Source organism: Rhinatrema bivittatum, chromosome 9 (genome assembly GCF_901001135.1).
Source record: "Rhinatrema bivittatum chromosome 9, aRhiBiv1.1, whole genome shotgun sequence".
NCBI classification, from domain to species: domain Eukaryota; kingdom Metazoa; phylum Chordata; class Amphibia; order Gymnophiona; family Rhinatrematidae; genus Rhinatrema; species Rhinatrema bivittatum.
This window is the reverse complement of record NC_042623.1, coordinates 88,971,322-88,995,722: the sequence shown is the minus strand read 5'-3', so window position 1 is coordinate 88,995,722 and position 24,401 is coordinate 88,971,322. Positions and strand designations below refer to the sequence as shown.

At 42.6% G+C, this 24,401-nt stretch overlaps 1 protein-coding gene across 11 annotated transcripts in view; it reads left to right on the top strand.

The window, feature by feature from the left end:
• Nucleotides 1-24,401, top strand: part of ST7 (suppression of tumorigenicity 7) — a 342,169-nt gene that overhangs the window by 269,450 nt on the left and 48,318 nt on the right. For 10 of the 11 annotated variants that reach the window (XM_029614966.1, XM_029614959.1, XM_029614961.1 and 7 more), the window contains 4 exons: nucleotides 3,548-3,662; nucleotides 18,580-18,652; nucleotides 19,990-20,092; nucleotides 21,669-21,819. In XM_029614966.1, the coding sequence (XP_029470826.1) occupies nucleotides 3,548-3,662; nucleotides 18,580-18,652; nucleotides 19,990-20,092; nucleotides 21,669-21,819 (442 nt within the window). The remainder of the gene's footprint in view (nucleotides 1-3,547; nucleotides 3,663-18,579; nucleotides 18,653-19,989; nucleotides 20,093-21,668; nucleotides 21,820-24,401) is intronic. The other variant, XM_029614960.1, reaches the window with a different exon arrangement.

Sequence of the window (24,401 nt, the reverse complement as noted above, 5' to 3'; positions counted from 1 at the left end):
CCCAAACATTCTCAAACAAAAAAAGAGGATCACCCTGGGGTTGTGTTGTTTTGGGTTTTTTTTTTGTATTATTTTTAACAAATAGAGAAGAAATATAAATCAGGTATTTTATAAGGAAGTTGATTTGCAGGTGTTGCACATTAATAGCTTGCAGGAGGCTTCTCTTTCTGTCAGTAGATATAGACATGAAGAGCCTCCATAGCTGGGGGCTAGACGGAAGCATTCTTCTCTCCTTCCCCATGTCAGTTGCGTGACATGGGTCTGCGTACGAGCTCAGAGCTGGAAAGAGGTGCCCTGCGTGACTCAGCACCGCGCTGTACCAGCAGAGATCTTTCTTGCAGCAATAGTTGCCTCCTCACCCATGCTCTGTCAGGGACCCAAGTGACCACCTGAATTTTCTGGTGCAGTAGTATATAGCAATACAGCCTTAGAAAATGGTTCAAAGGACATGCTTTTGTCTCCAAATATCATTTTTATTTTTATTTTGTAAGTTTTTATATACCGAAGTATTAGTGTTGGCCTTCACTCCGGTTTACATTTATAACAACGATATACATTAAAATCAAAGGAGCAACTATAACAGCGATTAACATTAACAGCGATTAACATCCACAAATGCAGTTGTTTTAAGAAAACCTCATTTAGATTCTGTTTTCAAAATATTATTTTACTGTCAGCAGATAGAAACTGTGAAAATATCCATTACTTTTGTTTTTGCGGTTTTTAGATTCAGTTTCAGATTATCTTGTAAACTAAACGAGAGCTAGCTTCTTCTCCATTTCGGACTATCTGCCCAAGAGCATTATAGAAGGTTTCCTAAACCTGTTCTGTGACCCCCATAACCAGTCAGATTTTCAGGATAGCCCCAAGGAATATGCACGAGATTGTCAGGTTCCCAGACCAGAGGCCTCTCCCTGGGTGTGGGGACCGTAGATAGCTCTGGTTCGCTTACAGTTCAGAGCCAGCACAGGATTGGTCTAGCAGTATTAAAAAGTAGCAGATGAGTTTACCAGTAACAGGTTCAGTTAAATCAAAGTATGGGTAGAGGGCTGTTTCATTCTGGTTTCAGAATCCAGTCAGGATCCTTGGAGATGTGAGTACTGGGTCCCAACATCAGACTCATTTTCTTCTGGACTACAGGTTTTCCTGTGCTAAAACTTTAGCCTAGTGGCCAGATCACTGCTCTGCTTCCCTGAGCTAGTTCAGCTTCCTAGAATGAGGGCAATCGTGCATTCATGGCACCACTAGTAAAGAAAATGGCTCTTTCTTCTTAAGGCAGGTTAGATAATACCTAATACCCAGTTTTAAATAGGGAAAATGAATATTATTTGATTTCAGTTATACCATAATGGCTTTCAACTACTCACAGAAATGATTATGGCCTGAGCAGAAGGCAGGTTGCCTTTAATTAAACCCACTTGGGTTTGTGAGCGGATGATGCAAATGGTTCACGTCTTGGGTAGTAGTTTATTTTTTGGTTGTTTTTTTTTTTACCTCACAGCACTCTTGAGGCAGGTTGTTATCATAGCACAACTTTACACCCTGCAGATTCCTTGCTTGTAAAACAGACTTAAGGTTATGTTTAAATAAGCAAATGATTTTGTACTTGGACATTATATTTAGGGCCAGGGGTGTTAAGCACCTTCCTCCTAGGCTCAGAACGGAAACACATTTTTATGAATCAGGCTTGAACTGGGAAATTACCCATTAGTGCCTCTGCCTCTTAAAGCCTTAAGAACTTGGCTCAAAATGAGGAAATATTGTTTCTCTTTAAGATCATGCATTACCCTCAAACTCCGTGAGGGTTAACTTCAAATAGTTAATGACATGTTGACTGCTGCTTGCAGAGCACAGAAGAGAGGTATTTAAAAGTGTATAATGCCGTTTATAGATCGACAGCCATGCAGTGCCAACTGGGAACAGCTTACCTGTTATTTATTTGTAAAAGAAACTATTAGTTTTGTGTTTATAATACATAAAATAGGTATGATATTTTTGACACTATATCATTTTACAGCCTCCATCCTCTAAATAGTGTATAGTTGATTGTAAAATGTTATAGCGCATTTGTTTTTAAGAACCCCAAATTTCAAACCTATTTGCGGCATGGCATTTGTATAAGTAAGTGGACACGCAAAGATTGTCAGTGTTTTATTAACTGTGCAACTCCAACAGCATGCATGCATGTTTCAGTGCATGGGTATATTTCCAGTGCAAGAAACCCAGTTTATAAACATAAGTGCATATATTTTGTGTGTGAAATAACTGTGACACTACCCAGATTTAATTATGGAAGCAGGTATTTTATAAAGTATGCGCTTATAACATTTTGAAAATACTTGTGTGTGTGTACTTGGAATTCACTAATTTGCCGACATTTCCACCAATTCACCCAGTCCTTTTCCAGTTCACCTAGACCCTTTTAACATTTCGCTCTCAACCCCTACCCATTCACCCAGACCTCCAACCCCAAAGCGGGAACAGAGAAGTGCAATGTAATTTGCACAAGTCAGGTAGGAGGTGTAAAAGTGTACAAATATGTTTGGTGACGAATATGCATCTATATCCAAAATAACAACTACCATGCGTACCTCTGAACCCGTCCCAGATCACCCCCTGGACCGCCCCTTTTGTTCCCCGTAAAATGTACTCTTGATGTTTATAAAATAGCATTATATATCCATACTTACTACTTGCACATGTGGAACCCCTTTGAAAATTCACCTTTAAGCGTAATGCCCCTCATAAAATGTTTACACTCGGATCACCTTGGAACTGGTATTGTCTCAATAAGTTTTCTCTTTCGTTGGGAGCCATAAATGCCTGCTTGGTCTCTAATTTGTTGTGTTGAAGGAAAGCATTATGCTGACCTTTTACTTCTGCACTCCAACTGAAAGGCATGTACAAGAGGCTTCCATGAAAGTCAGACTTCCTGCGGCGTTTCAGATAGAAACATTGCTGCTTGAAATAGACCTTACCGTGCTCTGTACTGCAGCTAGACAACTTTAGATCTCTTTCTCTGTAGAGCGCAACACCTGTTTAAGCTGTGCAGGATTTGTAAAACTGTTGTTAATTCAGAGAGGTTTTTTTTCTAGAGATTTTCTTCTCGTAGGCTCCGAATATAAATGTAACATTGAACACCAACAATTACATTTTGAGGCTGTGCGACACAGTTAAATTAAAAGCTTTATATGATGCCTCTTTAAACCATGTGTTAAGACTCACATAAGCACCACTTTTTTAATGACAATTTCTATTTAGCAACAGTGAACAATTTACAGGAGGGTTCTGTCTAAATATTTATCTGCTGATGTTTTTTTCTGCCATCAAAACGAACATGTATTTTCTGACTCTTCCTATGAAAGGCAATAAAAGCTCTCTCGCTTTCTTAGAGTTTGTTTATTCCCTAAATTGCATGCAAGACATTAGCTGTCATTGCCAAGGTGACCATGATTGACATCCAGCATTTCTGACTATTCAGATTCAATCTGTGCACTGTAAATATCCGTTATGCTATGTTAATAGCTTGTTGGCTTTGTTTATTTAGCTAATGAAGGAGTTCCCTCTTCTAAGCATGTTCAACATTCATGAAAACTTGTTGGAAGCTCTATTGGAACTGCAGGCGTATGCAGATGTTCAGGCGGTTTTAGCAAAATATGATGGTAAGTCTACATGTAATTTTATCTAAAATAATTGGGTGGGCCAGTGGTCCTTATCTGCCATTGTCTACTACCTGACGTTCACAATTTCTATTAGATGAAAGTTTTATTTTCACTAATGGATTCAGAGATGAAGTTTCCATAACTTCATGAAGGCTTTATCATTCCGAATTATGGAAATGTCTTCCTTCACAAGTAAGCATTGATAATAAGACCTCCATTGGATAGACCGCCATTATATGTTCTGTTTGTAACCTAAAAACACACCGGAGCACCACTTGCACTCAAAATATATCAGCATACGCAAAAAAGTGCAAGAATAGAATAAGCAATATGGAATAACAATATGGAATAAACAATATGGAATAACAATATGGAACACCATGCCCTCTGAATTACACCAGGAAATTTCTCACAAAAAATTTAAACAAAACCTTAAAACCTGGCTATTTAAAAAAGCCTACTATTAATGATCTGAGTCCTATACCATTCTTCACCATTTCCACAGTCTGTTATATTTCGATTATATTCTTTTAATACAAAGTTATACATGGTTTTGTATTTGTTCAGTTTCTATGTTATATTGTAAAGCGCAATGCTGAATTATTGTTTTAATGTAAACCGAGGTGATGTTACTTACGTACCCCGGTATATAAAAATCTGCAAATAAATAAATAAATAAATACGTTCCTGGTGAAACGTTTTAGCTGTCACAAATAATGTTTTATTTCGGCAACTCACCTGCAGCACTCCTGCTAAATGCAGTATGAACTGTAAATATAAGACACATTATAAACTGACACATACTTTTCTGTACAGTGATATCCTTACTCTGATGATGTCAATAGAAAAATAGTGCCCATATGGTATTTAAAACTCTTTATATCATGATACCCCCCTTCTACAGGTGAAGTCCATCTGTAAAAATGTTTGATTACACTTTCTAAAACAATCTAAAATAATCTCAGAAACTCCAGGGGAGCCAGTCACAGCGGAGCGATTAGAGGGATCCATTTACAGACCCTGCACTGATATTACAATATGTAACCCAGGAAGGAGAATTTACTACTTACCTGATAATTTTCTTTTCTTTAATGAAGACAGGTTAATGCATACCAATGTGTTATGTACCTCTAACAGCAAATGTGCTGACATCAGCCCGCCAGTATTCTCTGCAAAAGTCAACTGTGGACAACTATTTATTTATTTATTTATTTAAAATCTTTTCTATACTGTCGTTTAGTAGAATACCGTCACAACGGTTCACATATAGGTACATATAGTAAATTGTATATGCAACTGTTCCTATTATTAGTAATGGACGTGCCTGATGATCTCGGTAACATCGTTTCATAGTAAAGGCTAAGGGGTAGATTTTTAAAAAATGCGCGTTCGCGTACTTTTGTTGGCGCACCGGTCGCAAACAAAAGTACGCTGGATTTTAGAAGATACGCGCGGCTACGCGCGTATCTTCTAATATCCAGGATCGGCGCGCGCAAGGCTGCCGATTTTGGGCAGCCGGCGCGCGCCGAGCCGTGCAGCCTGCCTCCGTTCCCTCCGAGGCCGCTCCAAAATCGGAGCGGCCTCGGAGGGAACTCTCTTTCGCCCTCCCCTCACCTTCCCCTCCCTTCCTCTACCTAACCCACCCCCACGGCCCTAACTAAACCCCACCCCCCACCTTTGTCCACGGATTTACGGCCTCCCGGAGGGAGAAGTAAATCCACGCGCGCAGCGGGCCGCTGGCGTGCCGAGACGCGACCCGGGGCGGTTCCGGAGGGCGCGGCCATGCCCCCGGACTGCCCCCGGCCGAAACCACGCCCCCGGGCCCGCCCCCGAAACGCTGCGTCCCGCCCCCAAAACACCGCATCGATCGGCCCCACCCCCAACACGCCTTCGACACGCCCCCGACACGCCCCCCTTCCGAAAACCCAGGACCTTGCGCGCGCCGGCGGCCTATGGAAAATAGGCGTGCCGGCGAGCAGGGCTTTGAAAATCCGCCCGAAAGAGTTTAGTGATGATTAATCTGACCTGTGACTAAGATAAAGACTGTTAAATTATACATTTAAATTAAAAGGTGCAATAGACAAACTCATGACGTACATACATAAAATGTGCTAGTGCTGTATGAAGATTTTATGTGTACAGCTTTCAGCGTTTTTCTCTTTCTCGCTCTCTTTGTGGAAAGGCTTCTCTAAAGAGCCATGTCTTTAAGCTCTTTTTGAAAGTCTTGAAATCTCCCTGTAGTCTTATCTCTATGGCATGGTGTTCCATAGTAACGGTCCGGCCAATGATAGTGCTCTTTCTCTGACTTGAGTTAGTTTTGCAGTTTTTACTGAGGGGATGGTTAGGAGGGCTTTGTTGGCGGATCTCAGGTTTCTGTTAGGGACGTGGATGCGGAGTGCTGTGTTTAGCCATTCTGCTTTTTCGTCATGGATTAGTTTATGTATAATGCAAAGGGTTTTATATTTTACCCTGTATTCAATTGGCAGCCAGTGTAGTTCAGCTAGTGTTTCAGTTATATGATCTCTTCTTTTTCCTGTCAAAACTCTTGCAGCTGAGTTTTGGAGTATTTGGAGTGGTCTTAATGTTGTGTACGGTAATCCTAATAGTAAGGCATTGCAGTAGTCAGTGCTTGCAAATATTAAAGCTTGTAGGACAGTTCGGAAGTTAGTTTGATTTAGTAACGGTTTAAGTTTCCTGAGGACCATTAGCTTGGCATATCCTTCTTTGACTTTGACTTGGCATATCCTTCTTTGACTTTTAATGATATGTGTTGTTTGAGGCTGAGTTCTGTGTCTATTATTACACCAAGGTTCCGTACTTTCTCGGCTATTCCAATTTTCTGATTGTTTTTTAGTAGGATCGGGGATTAGATGACTGTCATGTTTGTTCGTTCAAGATGGAGGAATTCAGTTTTCTCGATGTTGATGACTAGCTCCATTTGGTTTAGTAGCTGTTTAATAATGTCAAGGTACATGATTGCTAGATTTAGTGTTTTTTCCAGTGAGTCGTCAATTGGTAGTAAAATCTGAATATCATCAGCGTATATGTAGTGTATGATACCCAGTCCAGCTAGGAGGTGGCACAGAGGAAGTAGGTAGATATTAAAGAGTGTAGCTGAAAGTGCTGATCCTTGTGGTACGCCAGTTACTAGATTTATTTTCTCTGACAATGTGTTTTTTATTTGAACTTGATAATATCTGTTACTTAGGTATGATCTAAAAATACATGATCATAACCATTAAGACAACCATTCAAATACTCATTTAACAGGAAAACATTGAGTTTAGACAAGGAATGTAATATCACTAATCTATGGACTGGATCTGACATTTACCAGTAATCCCCGGAGACATAGCCACTCAGGAGGACAACTGCACCACCATCTGGCAGCCAAGGGCGGGAAGTTGGATTAACCTGTCTTCATTAAAGAAAACAAAATTATCAGATAATAGTAATTTACCCTTTCTTAGCATTCAGATAGGTTAATCCATACCAGTGGGATGTACCAAAGGTACACCCAAACAGGATGGAGGGCTGGCCGCGATCTGATCAATACCACACATGTGAAGGCTGCATCTTCCCGGGCTTGCATATCTAGGCAGTAATGCCTAGAAAAGGTGTGTAAGGAGGAGGACCACATTGTAGCTCGGCAAATTTCAATAAGAGACAACAATCTAACCTCCACCCATGACACTGCTGCTCAGCATCCACATACGTGGCCATGATAACCTCCTTAATCCAGCAGGCTATCGTAGCCCGGGATGCCTGCTCAATCTGTTTACTACTACCATGAAGTATAAGCAGCCAGTCCGTCTTCCTGAGAGGTTAAGAAACCTCCAAATACCTCATGATATGCCACTTAACATTCAAGGTCCATATCAGCAATATTCATCCACATCTCTCTTCCTATCCAGTGTCGGCAGGGAAATTGATTGATTCAAGTGAAAATCCAAGACCACCTTCGGCAAAAAAGGATGGAACAGTTCGCCGCTGTACTGCCTCCGGGGTCACTCACAGAAATGAATCCCAGCAAGACAAGGCCTGCAGTTCATAAACTCTACACACAGAACAAATCACCACAAGAAACACAGTTTTCAAAATAAGTAACCTCAAGGAGAGGCTATGCAGTGGTCGAAATGTGGGACCCACCAACAAATCTAAAACCAGATTAAGACTCCACAAGGGCACCGGCAACCATAAGGGAGTACGAAGATTCTTCACCCTTTTTAAGGACTGGGCCACATCTAGATGGACCGACAAGGGTTCACCATTCACCTGACCTCATAAATAGGCAAGAGCAGCCACCTGTACCTTCAAGGAATTAAGGGCTAAACCCTTAATCAACCCATCCTGCAAAAAATCCAAAATGAGGATGAACCCCTCATTCCTCACATCAAGCCTCAAACTCTCGCCAAACCCGAACATAGGCTAAGGAAGTAGAGAACTTTCGCACTCAAAGCAGGGTGGAAATCATAGCAGTGGTGTATCTATGCTGCAGCAACCGAGCCCCCTCAAGAGCCATACCGTAAGACAAAATCGAGTTGGATCTTCGTGAAGAATAGGCCCCTTCCACAGCAGATCTCTGTGGACCAATAAGCAGAGAGGAGAGTCCAGCAGGAGGCTCCGCAGATCTGCATATCATGGCTTCCTGGGCCAATCTGGCGCCACTAGAAGCACCATCCCTGTGTGTTTCTCGATCCTCTGAATCATTCTGCCCAACATGGGCCACAGGAGAAAGGCACATAGAAGCTTGCCTTCCAGCCACTTCTGCACAAGGGCATCAAAGCCCAAAGACTTCAGATCTCTCCTGCACCTGAAGAAGTGAGGAACCTTCCCATTGTGTGATTTCGCCAGCAAGTCTAGAAATGGAAGAACCCAGCAGCCCACTATGTGCTCGAATGCTTCGTTTGACAATTCCTATTCTTCTGGATCCAGTGTTGGTCGGAGGTGGACCCTTGGGCTGAGATGGGGTTGAAGTAACCCGTAGGTAAGGACCTACAGGTCCCCACCATCTGCAGGTGGAATGGGCTGAAAGGCAGAGGCCGCTGGAGCTTCACCTATACCAGCCCTTGTTCCCCGCGGGTTGAGCCTTAGGTGGGCCTCTGTGTATAGTCGTAGGAAAAGAGGATTCAGCCCAGAGACAGCAGGCGAGGAATGGTACAGTTCTACTTTGGACTGGATAATGTCCTGGAAACTCGGGCGCCAATGGAACGAAGGCAGATAGAGGGCGCTTGAGCAAAGGTAGGCCGAAGCCTGATGAATCCACATCCAGGAAATAGACAGAAGGGTGTCCAATGGAAGGCTTGATTTAGGGTGGCGCAATCCGGAGGCAATGGCAAGCAAAGCTGAGGTCTGATCACGGAAATAGTCAATAGCGTAGTCAAGCAAAGCTAAGGTCTGATCACGGAGATAGTCAATAGCATAGTCGGACGAAGTGAAGGTCTGGGCTGGAGATAGGCTGTATCGTAGTCAAGTGAAGCAGAGGTCTGTGTCTGGAGATAGGCTGTATTGTAGTCAGGTGAGGCTGTATCGAAGTCAAGTGAAGCAGAGGTCTGTGTCTGGAGATAGGCTGTATTGTAGTCAGGTGAAGCTGTATCGTAGTCAGGCGAAGCAGAGGTCTGGATCTGGAGATAGGCTGTATCGTAGACAGGCAAAGCAGAGGTCTGAAGATAGATTATAGTGTAGTCAGGCAAAGCAGAGGTCTGGGTCTGGAGATAGGCTGTAGCGTGGTCAGGCGAAGCAGAGGTCTGGGTCTGGAGATAGGCTGGAAATTAGTCAGGCGAAGCAAAGTCAAAGTCCGTGTAGCCAACCTGAAGCATAATCTGAGCAGGAACAAGGAAACAGGAGCCAGGAACAACAAGGAATCAGGAACGCAGGGAAGAGTCGACTCTCTAGTAGCAATGAGTACTCGACGAGCGAGGAGACCTGTTGCAAAGGCAATGCTATGGAGCGGAGCCTGAGCCTGGCAAAGCAGGAACAGAAGACGTGACCAGCTGACCCTCTGCACTGGAGACTGAGGCGACTATGGAGGCAGACGAAGAGTCGTGACATCAAGGAAAGGAACTGTGTCTTCACCACTGGAAGCCCGTGGTCCCTCCAGGAGGAGCCCGTAGGGACCCGGAGCGCTGGGACTTAGGTGGACCTTTGAGAGATCAAGGAGTGGTGCAAGGGCCAACTGGAGCTTCACCCCTGGAAGCCCGTGGTCCCCCAGGGCTTCCAGGGGTGAACCTCCAAGGGCCCACCTTAGGTGGGCCCTTGGAGACGATGGTCAAGAAGAAGTCCAAGGTCAAGTGCCAGAGGGTCGTCGCTAACCAGTCCGAAGTCACACGCCAAGGGATCGCTGCTTGCCAGTCCGAAGTCACACACCAGGAATCACCGCTTGCCAGTCCGAAGTCACACACCAGGAATCACCGCTAGCCAATCCGAAGTCAGGAACCAGGAACACCAAGACAAGACACGAACAAGGATCCGAAGTAGAGGAACTCACTGAAGCAAGCAGACCTGACTACGTTGCCAAGTCAAGGAATGAGCAGAGGAAGCCTCCTTTTATACTTCCTCTGCTCTGGATCATTGGCAGCAGCTGTGGGTAATTAAAGGGCTTAGATCCCTTTAATTCTAGTGAGGGGGCGCGGCCTTGCGCCTAAGATGGCGGCAGCCATCTTGAATTCCCGACCCGCGGGGGAAGCTACCCGATGCCGCGAAGAGGGAGCAGGGCCGGCTCCCAAGCTCGGGGACCCCCACGGATGCCCGCGCCGGCGCGCGGAGGCCAACAGTCCAGCACTGGCGATTCCCCCAACGCTGCCGCGGTGGCCTGCTGGGTCAGTCAGGTAGGGGAACACAACAAAATCTACAGAGAACGTACTGCTATGTATATACATAGTAGAGAGACAGAGAAGAAACTGTGAAAGTAGACATAACAGTGTGTTATATTTTAGACTTTTATCTAAAACTGTGTTATAAACATATGGAGAGACTACTACTGCTTTTATTTTATTTTCATTATGTTTTATCAATGTTTTTTTATTTTACACTTTTATTTCTATTCTTATTGTTATCTGTTTTCATATTTTTAATTTAACTATTAACTTTTATGGCATGTTTTATCCTAATTTTAGATTTTTTGTTTATTGCATATGAGTTTTATTATGAATTTTTGTATTGTGTTTATTTTTAATATTTGGAAACCAGTATGATTGAGTACAGAATATCGTATACAAAATAATATATATAAATAAATAAATTGCAGTAATTGTTCCTTCAACTTCAATTCCAGATCCAAGCACAGGGATAAATAATTAACTTTTTATTTCTATTAGTTAGAAAAATAAGTCCAACAAGTCTTCAAGACATATATGTTACGAGCGCGCGCGGGCACGGTCGTCGTAAGCGGGTGGTGAGCCCTTGGGCCACGGCAGGACTCAAGGAGGAGCCCCAAGCCACACCGTGGGAGGTGAGCTGAGCAGGCATGGTGAGCCAGGCAGGCAGGAACAGAAGCAGGGAGTCCGACCCTCAGCCAGACCTGCATGCCCATGGTAGCCAACACGGGGAAGTTGACTAATGAACGGTCCTCCGACTGTTCCCGGCCCTTTCGGACCTGCCGCTGGGAACGGCAATGGGCAGCAGGCCGGACAGAGGCGAGGGCAGACAGAGTCCTTACACTGAGGACGTGAGACGAGGGCTGAAGCAGACATCCAAGAGAGGCTGAAGCAAGACGTTGGAGACATCAGGGCAAGGGCTGAAGCGAGACATAGGAAAGATCCAGGCGAGCAGGAACTCCGATGCTGGGATACTAACATCCGAAGCCCCTTCGGCTGGCAGAAGCTCAAGAGCCAGTGGGACGAATCCCTCCTGTTGGCCACTCCAGGGCCCAACAGGACAGAAGGCTCAGGAACCAGACGAGGATGTAGGTCAAGGCAGAGACACGAAGACATCTAGGCAAGGTCAGAAACAGACAACGAGACAAGGTACCATCTAGACACGGCAGACCACAGAGGACCTGGATCGGGAGAGGCCACAGACAACTGTGTAACCCAATCCAAAGGCAAACAGGAACTAACAAGCAAGTCCTTATATACTGGAGGTTGTAGGCAACTCCCTGGGAGGAGTTAGACAGGACCGCCCCTTGCTGGCCCTATAACTGGGGAAGAGAGCTGCGGGCCAGCCCCTAGAGAAACGGGCGTGGCTGGAAGCAGGAAGTCCAAACACAGGCACGACGCCACAGGAACAGCTAGGCCTCTCAGGCCCTGGAGCAAGTCCCGGATGGAACACAGGCGAGGCCCTGGCTTCAAAGCGGCCTCTGGAGGAAGGTAAGATACCTCCTGTAGCGCAGAAACAGGGGGGATCACAACAATATACAGAGGGAACACAGTTATACTGTGAAGATACTCGGTGACAGTGTAGTTAGGTTTTTTTTCTTTTATGTTAGTTAAAGAATAGAGTAATAGGGAAAAAGACCAAAGAAGAGATTTTGCAACCTGGAGGCTGTGGGGCAGAATCTAAGTGCTGCAAGCTATACTCCCAAGCTGCTTACCCAAGCAACAATCTCTAGCTACGGTAAAAGAATCAATGCACCCTAGCTGTGAACGCAAACCACATACCCAAGCTGCATAAAGACCCAGGAAAGATAAGTGTGCACACAAATATATAGAAAAAGTCTAGCTAGACAAAGGACAAACAACAAGGAATAGAAGATATAAACAACAAGAGATGGACAGAGAAAAATCAGAGAAAGACACAGCACCAATAAAAATGAAATAGTGAGTGAGAAAAGAAAGGACTACTACTACAAGAAAAACATAATATACAACTAGCATATAAGAAACCAGAGAGGTACACAAGAGAAAACTGGTCATTAAACAAGTACCTTCATACTTAGCATCATCCAGAGATTCGGAACGCTTTATAAAAAAAATGCATACAAAGAATCACATTTCTTAAATAATACCAGTACATAATATTTGAGTACTCAAAGATAAATGGAATAAATATTAATACTTATGTAAAAGTTAGATAAGGTGTACTATACATATTTTAAATAAATAAATAAATAGATAAATATTGAGACAAGTTAAATATAATTTCTCTGGAGTAGTATTCTGAAATAAATGATTATTATTATAAGAAAAGATATTCAAAGTCAATTAATAATGTGAATTGTTTCTGAAGATTTAGTGAACTTTTGCTTTATTGAAAGTTTATAATTCCTATTGTTTAATAACCTTGATGAATGGTTAATTGGTATATGTAATAAACCAACTTACTGCCAACCTAATTATTTACTGAAGACAAAATTAAATTAAATTTCTATTTTAATACGGACGTCCGTATTAAAAAAACATTTAGATGGATAATTTAATAGTTATCCATCTATCTGGCTATATTCAGCCCTTATCCAGCTAATAAATTAGGATTTAGCTGAATAAGTTAGGGGTGGTCCAGGGGCATAACTGGGAGAAGTTGAGTTAGCCAGCTAACTCCGATATCCAGAGTTACCTGGATGACTTAGCTGGCTAAGGGCCTCATTTCCAAATGGAAGGGTTGTAGCTATGAGCCGCGCTAACACTGCGGCTGTTTCCTGCTTTACATATGCTCCGCAAATCGCGTTAACGGATGTTAGCGTGATTTGCGAATTTATCTCCCGCGATAACACCTTGGAAAATGACCCCCTAAGTCTGATCAAGTCAAAGAGCTGTCCTATAGTTAGCCAGCTAACTAATTAAGGGGGTCATTTTTGCGTGTGATAGCATGCTGGGGGCGGAGTCGGGGCGGTGAGGGGAGGAGTTAGGGCGGTAAGGAGGCAGACTCAGCGGTGTCTTCGCTGGCGGCGATAAGGTAAGTAACGTTATCGTCACCAGTAGCGAGCCCAATAGCACCACCTTTCACGATGGCGCTATTGGGTGCGAAAGCTGGCAGCGAAAACACCGCGGTGGTGCGAAGGCTGCCGGCTTTCACAGGCCTGCCCCCCCCATTTTCGCTGGATTCACCATTCTGCGATAGAATGGTGAATCCAGGCCTAAGATAGCTGGCTATATTTAATTGTGTGGCTTCACTATTGAATATGTCTCCAAAATTAGCCAGAGAAGTTTGCTATCTGGACTTTCTCTGAATATAGACCTCATCATGTTTTAGTGTATGTAACATCCAAATAGGTACTTTAATTAGTTTCATTCACTTTTGTTGATACTTGCCATTCCTGATGGTTGAGACTAGGACATCATTTGCATAATCTTAAATAGAAAAGAAGTTATTTTCTTTCCCTGTAAATCTACCTAGAGCAGTGATGGCGAACCTATGACACATATGTCAAAGGTGACACGCCACGATATTTTGGATGACACACCAAAATTATATATGTCAGGTAGGCTCCGGGGAGTAAGGTGTCGGTCATCAGATGCGGAGGCCTCGGGGTCCTGTAGCATCCCAATTCTTCCTTTCCGAACTTCCTGGGCCAGAAGCCCAGCAGTCACTGGAGTGAAAGGAAGCAACTCTAGCTCCACTCCTCAAAAGAAGAAAAACAGGAAGCGCAAGGAAAAAGGAAAAACACAAAAGACTGAACTAGCTTCTGTGTGGTCACTGGATCCCACAGTCCCTGGTCCTCTCCCAATCCCACAGGAGTATTTGTCCACTTCAAAATGCACATCAACAAACACAGGACGGGGGTCCAGGGTCACCTTATGAATTCCAACTATTAGTATTGGGAAGGTGCCCAGAACAACTCTCTCACCTCTCTCCCCCATGAGTTGTTCTTACCAGCCAGAGGCTGTATAACAGCTTTTCCTCAACCCTGGCTTAACAGGGGAAAACAAAAGAAAGCAAAACTCAGACACAAACGTATGCCCTCTTATGCCTGGGATTATATAACAACTCGTCTTGGAATTACTCTAATTCCCTGCAAGTCCAGTTTTTCACAAGACTGACCTTAGTCAATGTCCATCTCATAGTTCTCCTCTGTGCAGGTCTGCGCTAGTGTCTGGTCCATCTTCATCTCTTCCATAGAGAGCTTGGCCTGCTGCCGAGGGGGTTTATAAGCCTCGGTTTCAGGGAAAGTCTTACCTCCAAGATTGGTCAGGTCCTAATTCCCTGCCTGCAGTTGCAGGTGGGTTGCTAGGTCCTCCACCCTCAGCGTGATCTTGACCTAGATACAGCCTCAGTGCCTTAGATTCCCCTGAGCCCTTGTGCTGGAGCCGTACTCTGGGTTTCCTTTTCTTGAGTCTGGCTCTATGGCTCTGTGTGTCTTGCTGTATTTTGGGTTGAGGGAGGGACCTCATTATGTCACACACACACACACCTTTTAAGACTCCCCACTTTGTGTTCCCCCTGATGTAGGGTGTACTCCTCACTCCATGACAGAAAGTCGGCATTCACATGTTCCTTCCTGGACCTATGCCGTATATGAAAATCATAAGCTTATGGACGCAGCTATTTTATAACACAAGCACATGCACGCACACGTCCAATGGTAATATAAACCCCCTGTTAAAGTCTACCCCCTTCAAAACGTGTTCACTACAGAGAGTGGCCTTTAGGGCTTCAAAAGCCCCCTGAGTGACAGGGGTCCAGGGCAATTGGTTAGGTGTATTTGTTTTCAACATCTCAGTGAGGGGATAGTTAGGTTAGCAAAGTGGGTTATAAAACACCTATAGGACCCTACTAACCCTAGAAAGGTGAGTAACTGTTTGTTAGTCTGTGGCTGCTTATAATCCCAGACACTCACAACTTTTATCTACCAGAGGGCATACCTGCCCCTGATCTACAACGTAGCCTAAGAACATAAGAAAATGCCATACTGGGTCAGACCAAGGGTCCATCAAGCCCAGCATCCTGTTTCCAACAGTGGCCAATCCAGGCCATAAGAACCTGGCAAGTACCCAAAAACTAAGTCCATTCCATGTAACCATTGCTAATGGCAGTGGCTATTCTCTAAGTGAATTTAATATCAGGTAATGGACTTCTCCTCCAAGAACTTATCCAATCCTATTTTAAACACAGCTATACTAACTGCACTATCCACATCCTCTGGCAACAAATTCCAGAGTTTAATTGTGCGTTGAGTAAAAAAGAACTTTCTCCGATTAGTTTTAAATGTGCCCCATGCTAACTTCATGGAGTGCCCCCTAGACTTTCTACTATCCAAAAGAGTAAATAACCGATTCACATCTTCTCCAAGCTGAAAAGTCCTAACCTCTTTAATCTTTCCTCATAGGGGAGCTGTTCCATTCCCCTTATCATTTTGGTAGCCCTTCTCTGTACCTTCTCCATCGCAATTATATCTTTTTTGAGATGCGGCGACCAGAATTGTACACAGTATTCAAGGTGCGGTCTCACCATGGAGCGATACAGAGGCATTATGACATTTTCCGTTTTATTCACCAATCCCTTTCTAATAATTCCCAACATTCTGTTTGCTTTTTTGACTGCCGCAGCACACTGAACCGACGATTTCAATGTGTTATCCACTATGACACCTAGATCTCTTTCTTGGGTTGTAGCACCTAATATGGAACCCAACATTGTGTAATTATAGCATGGGTTATTTTTCCCTATATGCAGCACCTTGCACCTTGCACCTTGCAATTATCCACATTAAATTTCATCTGACATTTGGATGCCCAATTTTCCAGTCTCACAAGGTCTTCCTGCAATTTATCACAATCTGCTTGTGATTTAACTACTCTGAACAATTTTGTGTCATCTGCAAATTTGATTATCTCACTTGTCGTATTTCTTTCCAGATCATTTATAAATATATTGAAAAGTAAGGGTCCCAATACAGATCCCTGAGGCACTCCACTGTCTACTTCCCTCTGTGCTATCTTGCACTGTTTTGCATTCACGGTTAACCCAGCTGCTCCTAATGACTTTAGTACTGCCTCTACTCTGGGAAGGTGCGACTCTCAACTAGTAGAGTGGATGAGAATGTCGTTGATGTACAAGACTGCATACTCTCGATGGGGCCATAACACTAGGTTGACCAAGCGTTGGAAGCTGGTATAATTAGTTCATATAAAACATTGGTAGCACTCTTCCCTAGCATGCAGTAGTCTATGGGAATAAATTTAGATTTGTTGCAAGGCCTTCTGCTGATACGTCAGTCTATTAGTGGAAGTACCACAGTACTCCTGTAGGCAGTTGTTTAGGGTAGGTGTTATTTAATGTTTTCAGCTTTCAAGAAATAAAAATTGAAAAAAGAAAAAATATATTTACTATGAGTACTTGAAACTTAATTTTAGTTCCTAATTTCCATATCACAGATTGTTATGGACACTTCACTTTAAATAGAAAATTCAATCGTAAGTTTGTTATATAACTGTTTTTTTAATTAACAGAATTAATAATAGGGGAGGAGAATAGCCTAGTGGTTAGAGCAGTGGCCTATGAACCAGGAGACCAGGGTTTGAGTCCTGTTGTCACTCCTTGTGACCTTGGGCAAGTCACTTTACCCTCCATTGCCTCAGGTACAAAACTTAGATTGTAAGCCGTCTGGGGATAGGGAAATACCTACAGTACCTGACTGTAAACCAGTGTGATATCTCAATTGAGATCAAATATCAGTATATAAAAATAATAAATAAATAATACATTCAAAAATCTTCATTGACATTACTCTGCAATACTTTTTTTTAAAGAACATTATTATAGAAACAGCAAAACAAACTAGTTAATCATAGACCATTTGTTTGCCCTGAAGATCTCCTGTGAATAAGGAGTCCTGAAGACCCAGGGACTTAGTTTATCTTCATGCGCTGGATGATTTGCAGGCATATAAAACAATACATTTGTTTACACTATTTTTATTTTTTGCAGTTTCTGCTAATCCTACTCCACTATCTTTACCTAATCAGGAACAGTTCCGATTTATTTTCCTTGTAACTGATATAGAAATCACTGAACAGTGTCCTCTTCCTCTTCTCTTACCCCTTTAATCGTCTGCATAAATAAGTCTTCATGGTAGGTTCAGCTTTAAATTTTAAGTGGTTAACTTGCAGGCAGAATTACTGCAGTACAAAAATGTTTTGTGTTTCTGTTTGTGTTACGAACCTGGCAACCGTGATGATGGCTCTACTGGTTGTTCATGGAAAAAATGTCTCATTAGAAGCAAGATGTGTACTGCTGCTGAGATACCACATTATGGTTTTCAGGTTTAGGGCTTGTCAATACAATGCAGATGACCTAAACAGGATTCAATTCTAAAGTGATTTTTTGGCACACATGAGCTATATTTATGGTAGACATAGTTATAGCTGCCACAGTCTCAGAATCTGCTGGATCAGTGAGGTTCATTAGCTATGCTTTGATATGTTGTAACTTCACTCATTAAATAATCATCATCTGGAGCAATAATGGACTGAACAATATGACCCAAATCACAAAACATACATGCATGTGTGGATAGAATTTAAGCTTGTTGAACCTTTTTTCCATTTTTTGTTCGGCACACTGCGAGGTTACATTTTGCTTTGTTGTCAAAAGCTGTGTAGCGAGAAGGATATCGTGCTAGTACACAGAAGTAGAAAAAAAGACCAACAGAAATGTATCCTCGTTGCTTGGATGTCAAGGGTTCCTTGCACATATAAAAAAGATCTCCTTTACAGCATCTGTTTCCTGGGTTAAACATCTCATTAGGTGAACTTATGCTGCAGTTCACTAGAATGATGTATCACATGTGGCATAAAGAAAACCACAGCATGGGCCAAAGAGGCTAATTATACACTTTTTTTTTAAAGATTAGCTCTGCCAGATTACTTGCATAACCAACCCAACAGCTGTAGAGCTATTCCAAACACCACTAATTTTGCTCGATTGTTGTAGTTTAGATGCTATAAGCTCAAGATGTACAGGACAGTGATTAGCAGCCATTTTTCTACATGTTTAAGCTGCCAAAGGTTTTTATGATTTCCTTTTTTTTTTTTTTTGACAGATATAAGCTTACCAAAGTCAGCAACAATTTGTTACACAGCTGCACTGCTCAAAGCAAGAGCTGTCTCGGACAAGTAAGTACATAACTTCTGCTGCACAAAGTAAAATCCTCCTAAGTGAGCCTCCTAAGTGGAGCGTTAGCAACCCAGCCCCTGCTAATAAATTTGTATCATGTAGCATATAGGAGAAGCCCGGTATCATTTGACCTTTGGACATCAACTGGTAATATTTTGGCCTATGGTTCTTCAGTCTTGCAATACGATTTTACTTTAGGCAAAAATCAATTTGCTTAACAAATATTCCACCTAAGCAAAACTTATAAAATTTAAAAAGGGGGAATCCCCCTCCACTAACTGCTTATAAGCCTCCATGAGACAGTATAAAATATATATATATCTCGATTTCATATTCAATAGAGTCACTGTGTTTTAATCAAAAGTTATTTCATATAAATAATGTGTAATAGCTAAAAGCAAATTCCGTTAGTAAAGAAGCTGTGAAATGTTATTACCAGTTTAATGGAAGAAATATGGTGGCACTATATGCACTTTTTTTTATCATTGCAGGCAAGTTGCTCTGGCTTTTGGATAAAGTATGCTGAAATTATTAAAACTTAACCGTAGAGATAATCATGCATTTAAATGTATTTACAGTTTGGGGGGGTTTGTTTTTTGGGTTTTTTTTAACTATTATCTCTTCAAAAAGAGAAACCAAGTTGAAGCTGCCAGCTTTCTTCAGGTGAGATGGCATTCATTTAGTTGTGTACATAGTTCAAGATATGAGTCATTGATTTTTTTTTGTCCTGTAGATCGCCAGTACCCACTGCAACATCTCTCCTCCCTACACAGCGACTCCAGCTTGGGAGGGCAAGGCAAGGGTTCTCACAGCTTTCCCTGTGCTGTCTGCCTGCCAAGTACATCTCTGGAGTCAGCCGTGGGGTGTGAGGTGAGAAAGAGATTGCATGGTCTGGTTTTTTTTTTTGCACACTGGGGCAGATGTGGTTCTGCCTACAGTCTGGGGATGTGACCCTTGCTGGTACAACTGAGCAGACCACCTGCTTCTGCTGCTGCACCAGGCTTTTCTCTCAACCTGCCCAGTGGCATTAGGTTGGGAACGTGCATAAAAGTGTTCCATTTTGTCTAACTTTGATTTCTCCTATTCCAGCACTTTCTGTCCTGGCAAACTCCCAAAGTACCCATAGCATAAAGATGTTTAGATTTGCAACAGACAAAATAAGTGATGTTCCAAGCTTGCTTCCTGGTGTGATAAGATGTTTTTTTTCCAGGGGAAAATGAAGAGTTTCTGTTCATGTTGGATAAACATAAGTAGCTGAGTTAGCTTTTAGTTTATTTCGTTTACATTCCTTTGCTTTTTGTGTTTTTCAGCAACATTCTTTTTCTTGCTTTCCTAGATTCTCTCCAGAGGCCGCATCTCGGCGAGGGCTGAGTACAGCAGAGATGAATGCTGTGGAGGCCATACACAGAGCTGTAGAGTTCAACCCACATGTGCCAAAAGTAAGTGCACCCCACCCATGGTCATGTCCATCTGAATGACAAGATGGCTACTGATAGAAAGGTTATTGCTGGGGAGGCCAATTTTCAAAGCAACTTAGGCCAGCAAAAAGCATTTCACCCACATTAGTCATTATCTGAAAATTGCCCTCCCTCAATGTGGCTAAAAGTATGTATTTTCGACAATGTGTGTACCTTTAGCTACACGGAGAGAAGACAATTCCAGGGGCATGTTTAGGTTGGGTGAGAAAAAGTATGGGGTAGGTTTTCAAAGGGATACGCGCATAACCCTTTAAAAACCCTCCTGCACGCGCCGAGCCTAATTTGCATAGACTCGGCGGCGCACGCAAGCCCCGGGATGCGCATGTATCCCGGGGCTTTGAAAAAGGGGCGGGAAGGGGTTGGGCATGGGCGTGGTGCAGTTCCAGGGGCAGTCCAGGGGCGGGACAGAGGCCTCCGGCACAGCGGCTGTGCCGGGGGATGGCGCACCGGCAGCCGGCCAGCACACACAAGATACACCTGCCAGAGGCAGGCTTAAAAAGTGAAATAAGGTAGGGGGGGATTTAGGTAGGGCTGGGGGGTGGGATAGATAGGGGAAGGGAGGGGAAGGAGGGGGGAGCGGAAGAAAAGTTCCCTCCGAGGGAACGGGGAAAGCCATCGGGCTCCCTTAGGGCTCGGCGCGCGCAAGGTGCACAATTGTGCACCTTGCGCGCGCCGACCCTGGATTTTATAACAAGCGCGCGGGTATACATTTGGTACAAATGTACAATCGGGTGTACATGTGTGCGCGCCGGGTAGCGCGTAAAAATGTACCCTGTGTGTGCCGATTCGAAAATCTGCCCCTATATGTGTAGATGGAATTTTCACATCTTCATGAGTACTTTTACAGTGAAAACGTACCCGTAGAAAAAAACAGGTGCAAGTGACAACATGTACTTTGTATCTGTGGCAAGATTATAAGCAAAATTATGTACATTCTTTTGCCTTGAAAATTGGCGCAAAGCCCGAGGGTAAAAAGTGCACACCATCTTTGTCTCAGTACAGATAGTTTGAAAACTGTCTCCCCCATTCCTTTGCACAAAGTACTTGGTGGGGATGTTCTTTTAATAAAACACAAGGGAACGTCTCTTTGTGAAATATCTCCACTACTAGAGCTCCATTTTCCTATTGCAGTTGCCCCTTGGTACAGCAATTAGTCATAGTGCTAGCACACCAGCAAAATTAAGATGTGTAAACCATTTGCATCAGCATCTGTACATTACAATGAGCACCAATTTTCTAGGTGTACACATGCAACCCAATATGGAAAATCCATTGCATGTAAAGTGATGTAAACAATTTATTATTGCATTGGTGATAGTTAAATATGGATTAATGACATTCTCTAATGACTGTTTTCCGGACTAATATACTTTTGTTTTAGTAGAGAGGTCTATAGATCTTCAGATTTTTCTTAAACCTAAAATTACCAACATTTACTGCCAATTTCTGTCAGTCTGCTTATTGGGCTGTATGGCATTGCAAAGGTGCACTGATATAATGCATCTAATACAGTTGCTGTCTTTTCTTTCTATTTCAGTACCTCCTAGAAATGAAAAGTTTAATACTACCCCCTGAACATATTCTGAAAAGGGGGGACAGTGAAGCAATAGCATATGCTTTTTTTCATCTTCAGCATTGGAAGAGGGTAGAGGGGGCCTTAAATCTCTTACATTGTACGTGGGAAGGGAGTAAGTATTTATTTTTATTTTTTTAATATTTCCTAACAAATTTTCTGGTGAAAAAAAATCAATATGCCATATCGATCATTAATCTTTTAATTCTCTTATGTCATATCTGATTGGGTCTTAAAGCTCGTATTGTGTTGGTTAGGCTTCACGATGAAATCAGTTACCCACTAATTATATTCCCTTAAGTATAACAAAAATTCTAAAAATCACATTGCTGCCATATTGAAGATCTCTGTTAGGATAACTGATGTTTTACATATGTTATAGTTGTTGTTGTAGGGATGGATCCCTGGTGTTCAGGTGATGCTGCACAAAGAAGATGATTTTTATTGCTTACTCATTGCCATTAACGTATAGCATGATGGTATTGAGTAGATATAAACAAACCAAAAGGTGCCTTATCCCAAGAGTTGACATCTAGTCCTATCTAGTCCCATCTAGTCTTTTTTTGTACCCAATTCAGCAGACCCACAGTAAAATCATAGCACATCTGACCTAAATTATTAACACATTTTTTCATGGCTCTTTATGTTATGAATGTTAGAGAGCAGTGGTTCCCAACCCTGTCCTGGGGACCCTCCAGCCAGTCAGATTTTCAGGATATCCACAATGAATATGCATGAGAGAACATTTGCATGCACTGCCTCCATAACATGCAAGTGTTCTCTCATGCATTTTCATTGTGGATATCCTGAAAACCCGACTGGCTGGTGGGGGTCGCCAGGACAGGGTTGGGAACCACCGCTTTAGAGCTAAAATTCCTTAGAATATTCAGGTGCTACCAAAATCAGAGCTAATAATTTGCTTTCATCCATGCCTCACCACCGAAGAGTCTTGTCCTTTTAAAGGTTCAAAGGGAAAGGGAACAATGGAGGATCATGTGAAGTTGTTTAAAATATGAAATGTTTTCTCATAAGAATTTGCTCTATCATGCTCATGGGGGGGGGGGGGGGACTGTTTCACCCATCATGCTTCTGCCTGTCCAAGGTAAACAACTCACCATCCGATATATTCTAGAAAACCCAATTGGTTGATTTACTGCTCTTGTACCCACGCATTAATGAAACATTTATAGACCAACCGTCAAGCCAGATCTATCCCATTATGGCTGGTTTGTACCAGGTAGAAATGGGTAATAATAATTGTATCTGATGTCAGTCATGGTGCTATATAAGATATATATATAATTTTTTTTTTTTTTTACTATGTGCAGTATTCAAAATAATTTCATATACAGTGGTACATAGTTGTGCACAAAACATTGATGCATCAAAAAATACAGCTTTGTGTCCCCCCCAGCTTTCTCCACACACAATTACAAATTATGCTTTTATAATAACAAATCTTTACAAGAAAAAGGACATTTTGAGGTAAAAAAAAAAATATATAACTTACAACATGTATATTATATTTACATACACTGCTGTGGTGTCAACCAGAAAACCCTGTAAAAAAATTCACTTAGAACAGATACGTATTAGGCCTATTGTAATACTTGTTGGGTATGGACTTGGCCCTCAGAAAGCCATGAGTAAACTGAATTACAATTACAATATAATGAGCCTCCAATATAAAAACAGCACTAATTACCAGCACTTAAACAATAACAATCCCTACCTATGAAAAGGCAACACTGCAAATATTACACCAAACCCTATAACTCCAATATACCTTCCATTAGGAAAACAGAACAAGCCAAGTGCTTATAGATTCCTAAACAGAAACTACACACTATAACATTTTGCTGGTCGCAGGACAGCCCTATGACTGACTGCACTCACCACAGAACACCACCAGACCACTCAGACGCCAGGCTGCCTTCATCACGGCATGGACGCCACCATCCTGCCTCCTCCTTGGACCCCCTTAGGTGCACACCAGATGATAAGGTCCCTGCAGCGGAAAACAGGAACAGCACCAGCAAGATGATGTCTGCGTGGGCCGGGGATTTAAACCACGGCCGCTTTTTCAGCTGGCACCTCAGTGCATGTTGCTTCTCTCATGCCTTGACTTGGTGTTCCTTGCATGCTTTGTTGTCTCTTCATCTTGCTTTGTCTAGTCTTGATCCCCGTAGCCTTACCTTGCCTTGCCCTTCTCACTCCCTCAGTACCTTGTCCTTGCTTGTTCTGTTTGTCTTGGTCTGCTTCCCTGGTACTGACCTCTGCTACGGACCTGGACCAATCTCTTGCCTGCCGCCTAGTACTAATCTCTGCTACGGACCCGGACCGTTCTTCTGTGGGGAACAGGGCTGATACAAGAGAAGTTCCTGTTCAGTCCCAGTCAGGACATGTCCACCAGCTTTTGGCATGGACCTAATAGATAGGTTCACCAATTAGGTTGCGTCAACCACACCTGCTCACTACTGTAACACATACTAGCAGAATACCTCATACATGCAGAACACAGACATACCCTCTGAAATACAGAATAAAAAGACAATAAAGTATAATTAGAAACTATAGACAAAGACTGAACAGGAAACCACAACAAGCCAGACTCTGTATATAGTGCAACAATGGAAAAACAGAACAACATTCCTCATAACACATCAAATAATATAATCAAGTAATATAAACATCAGT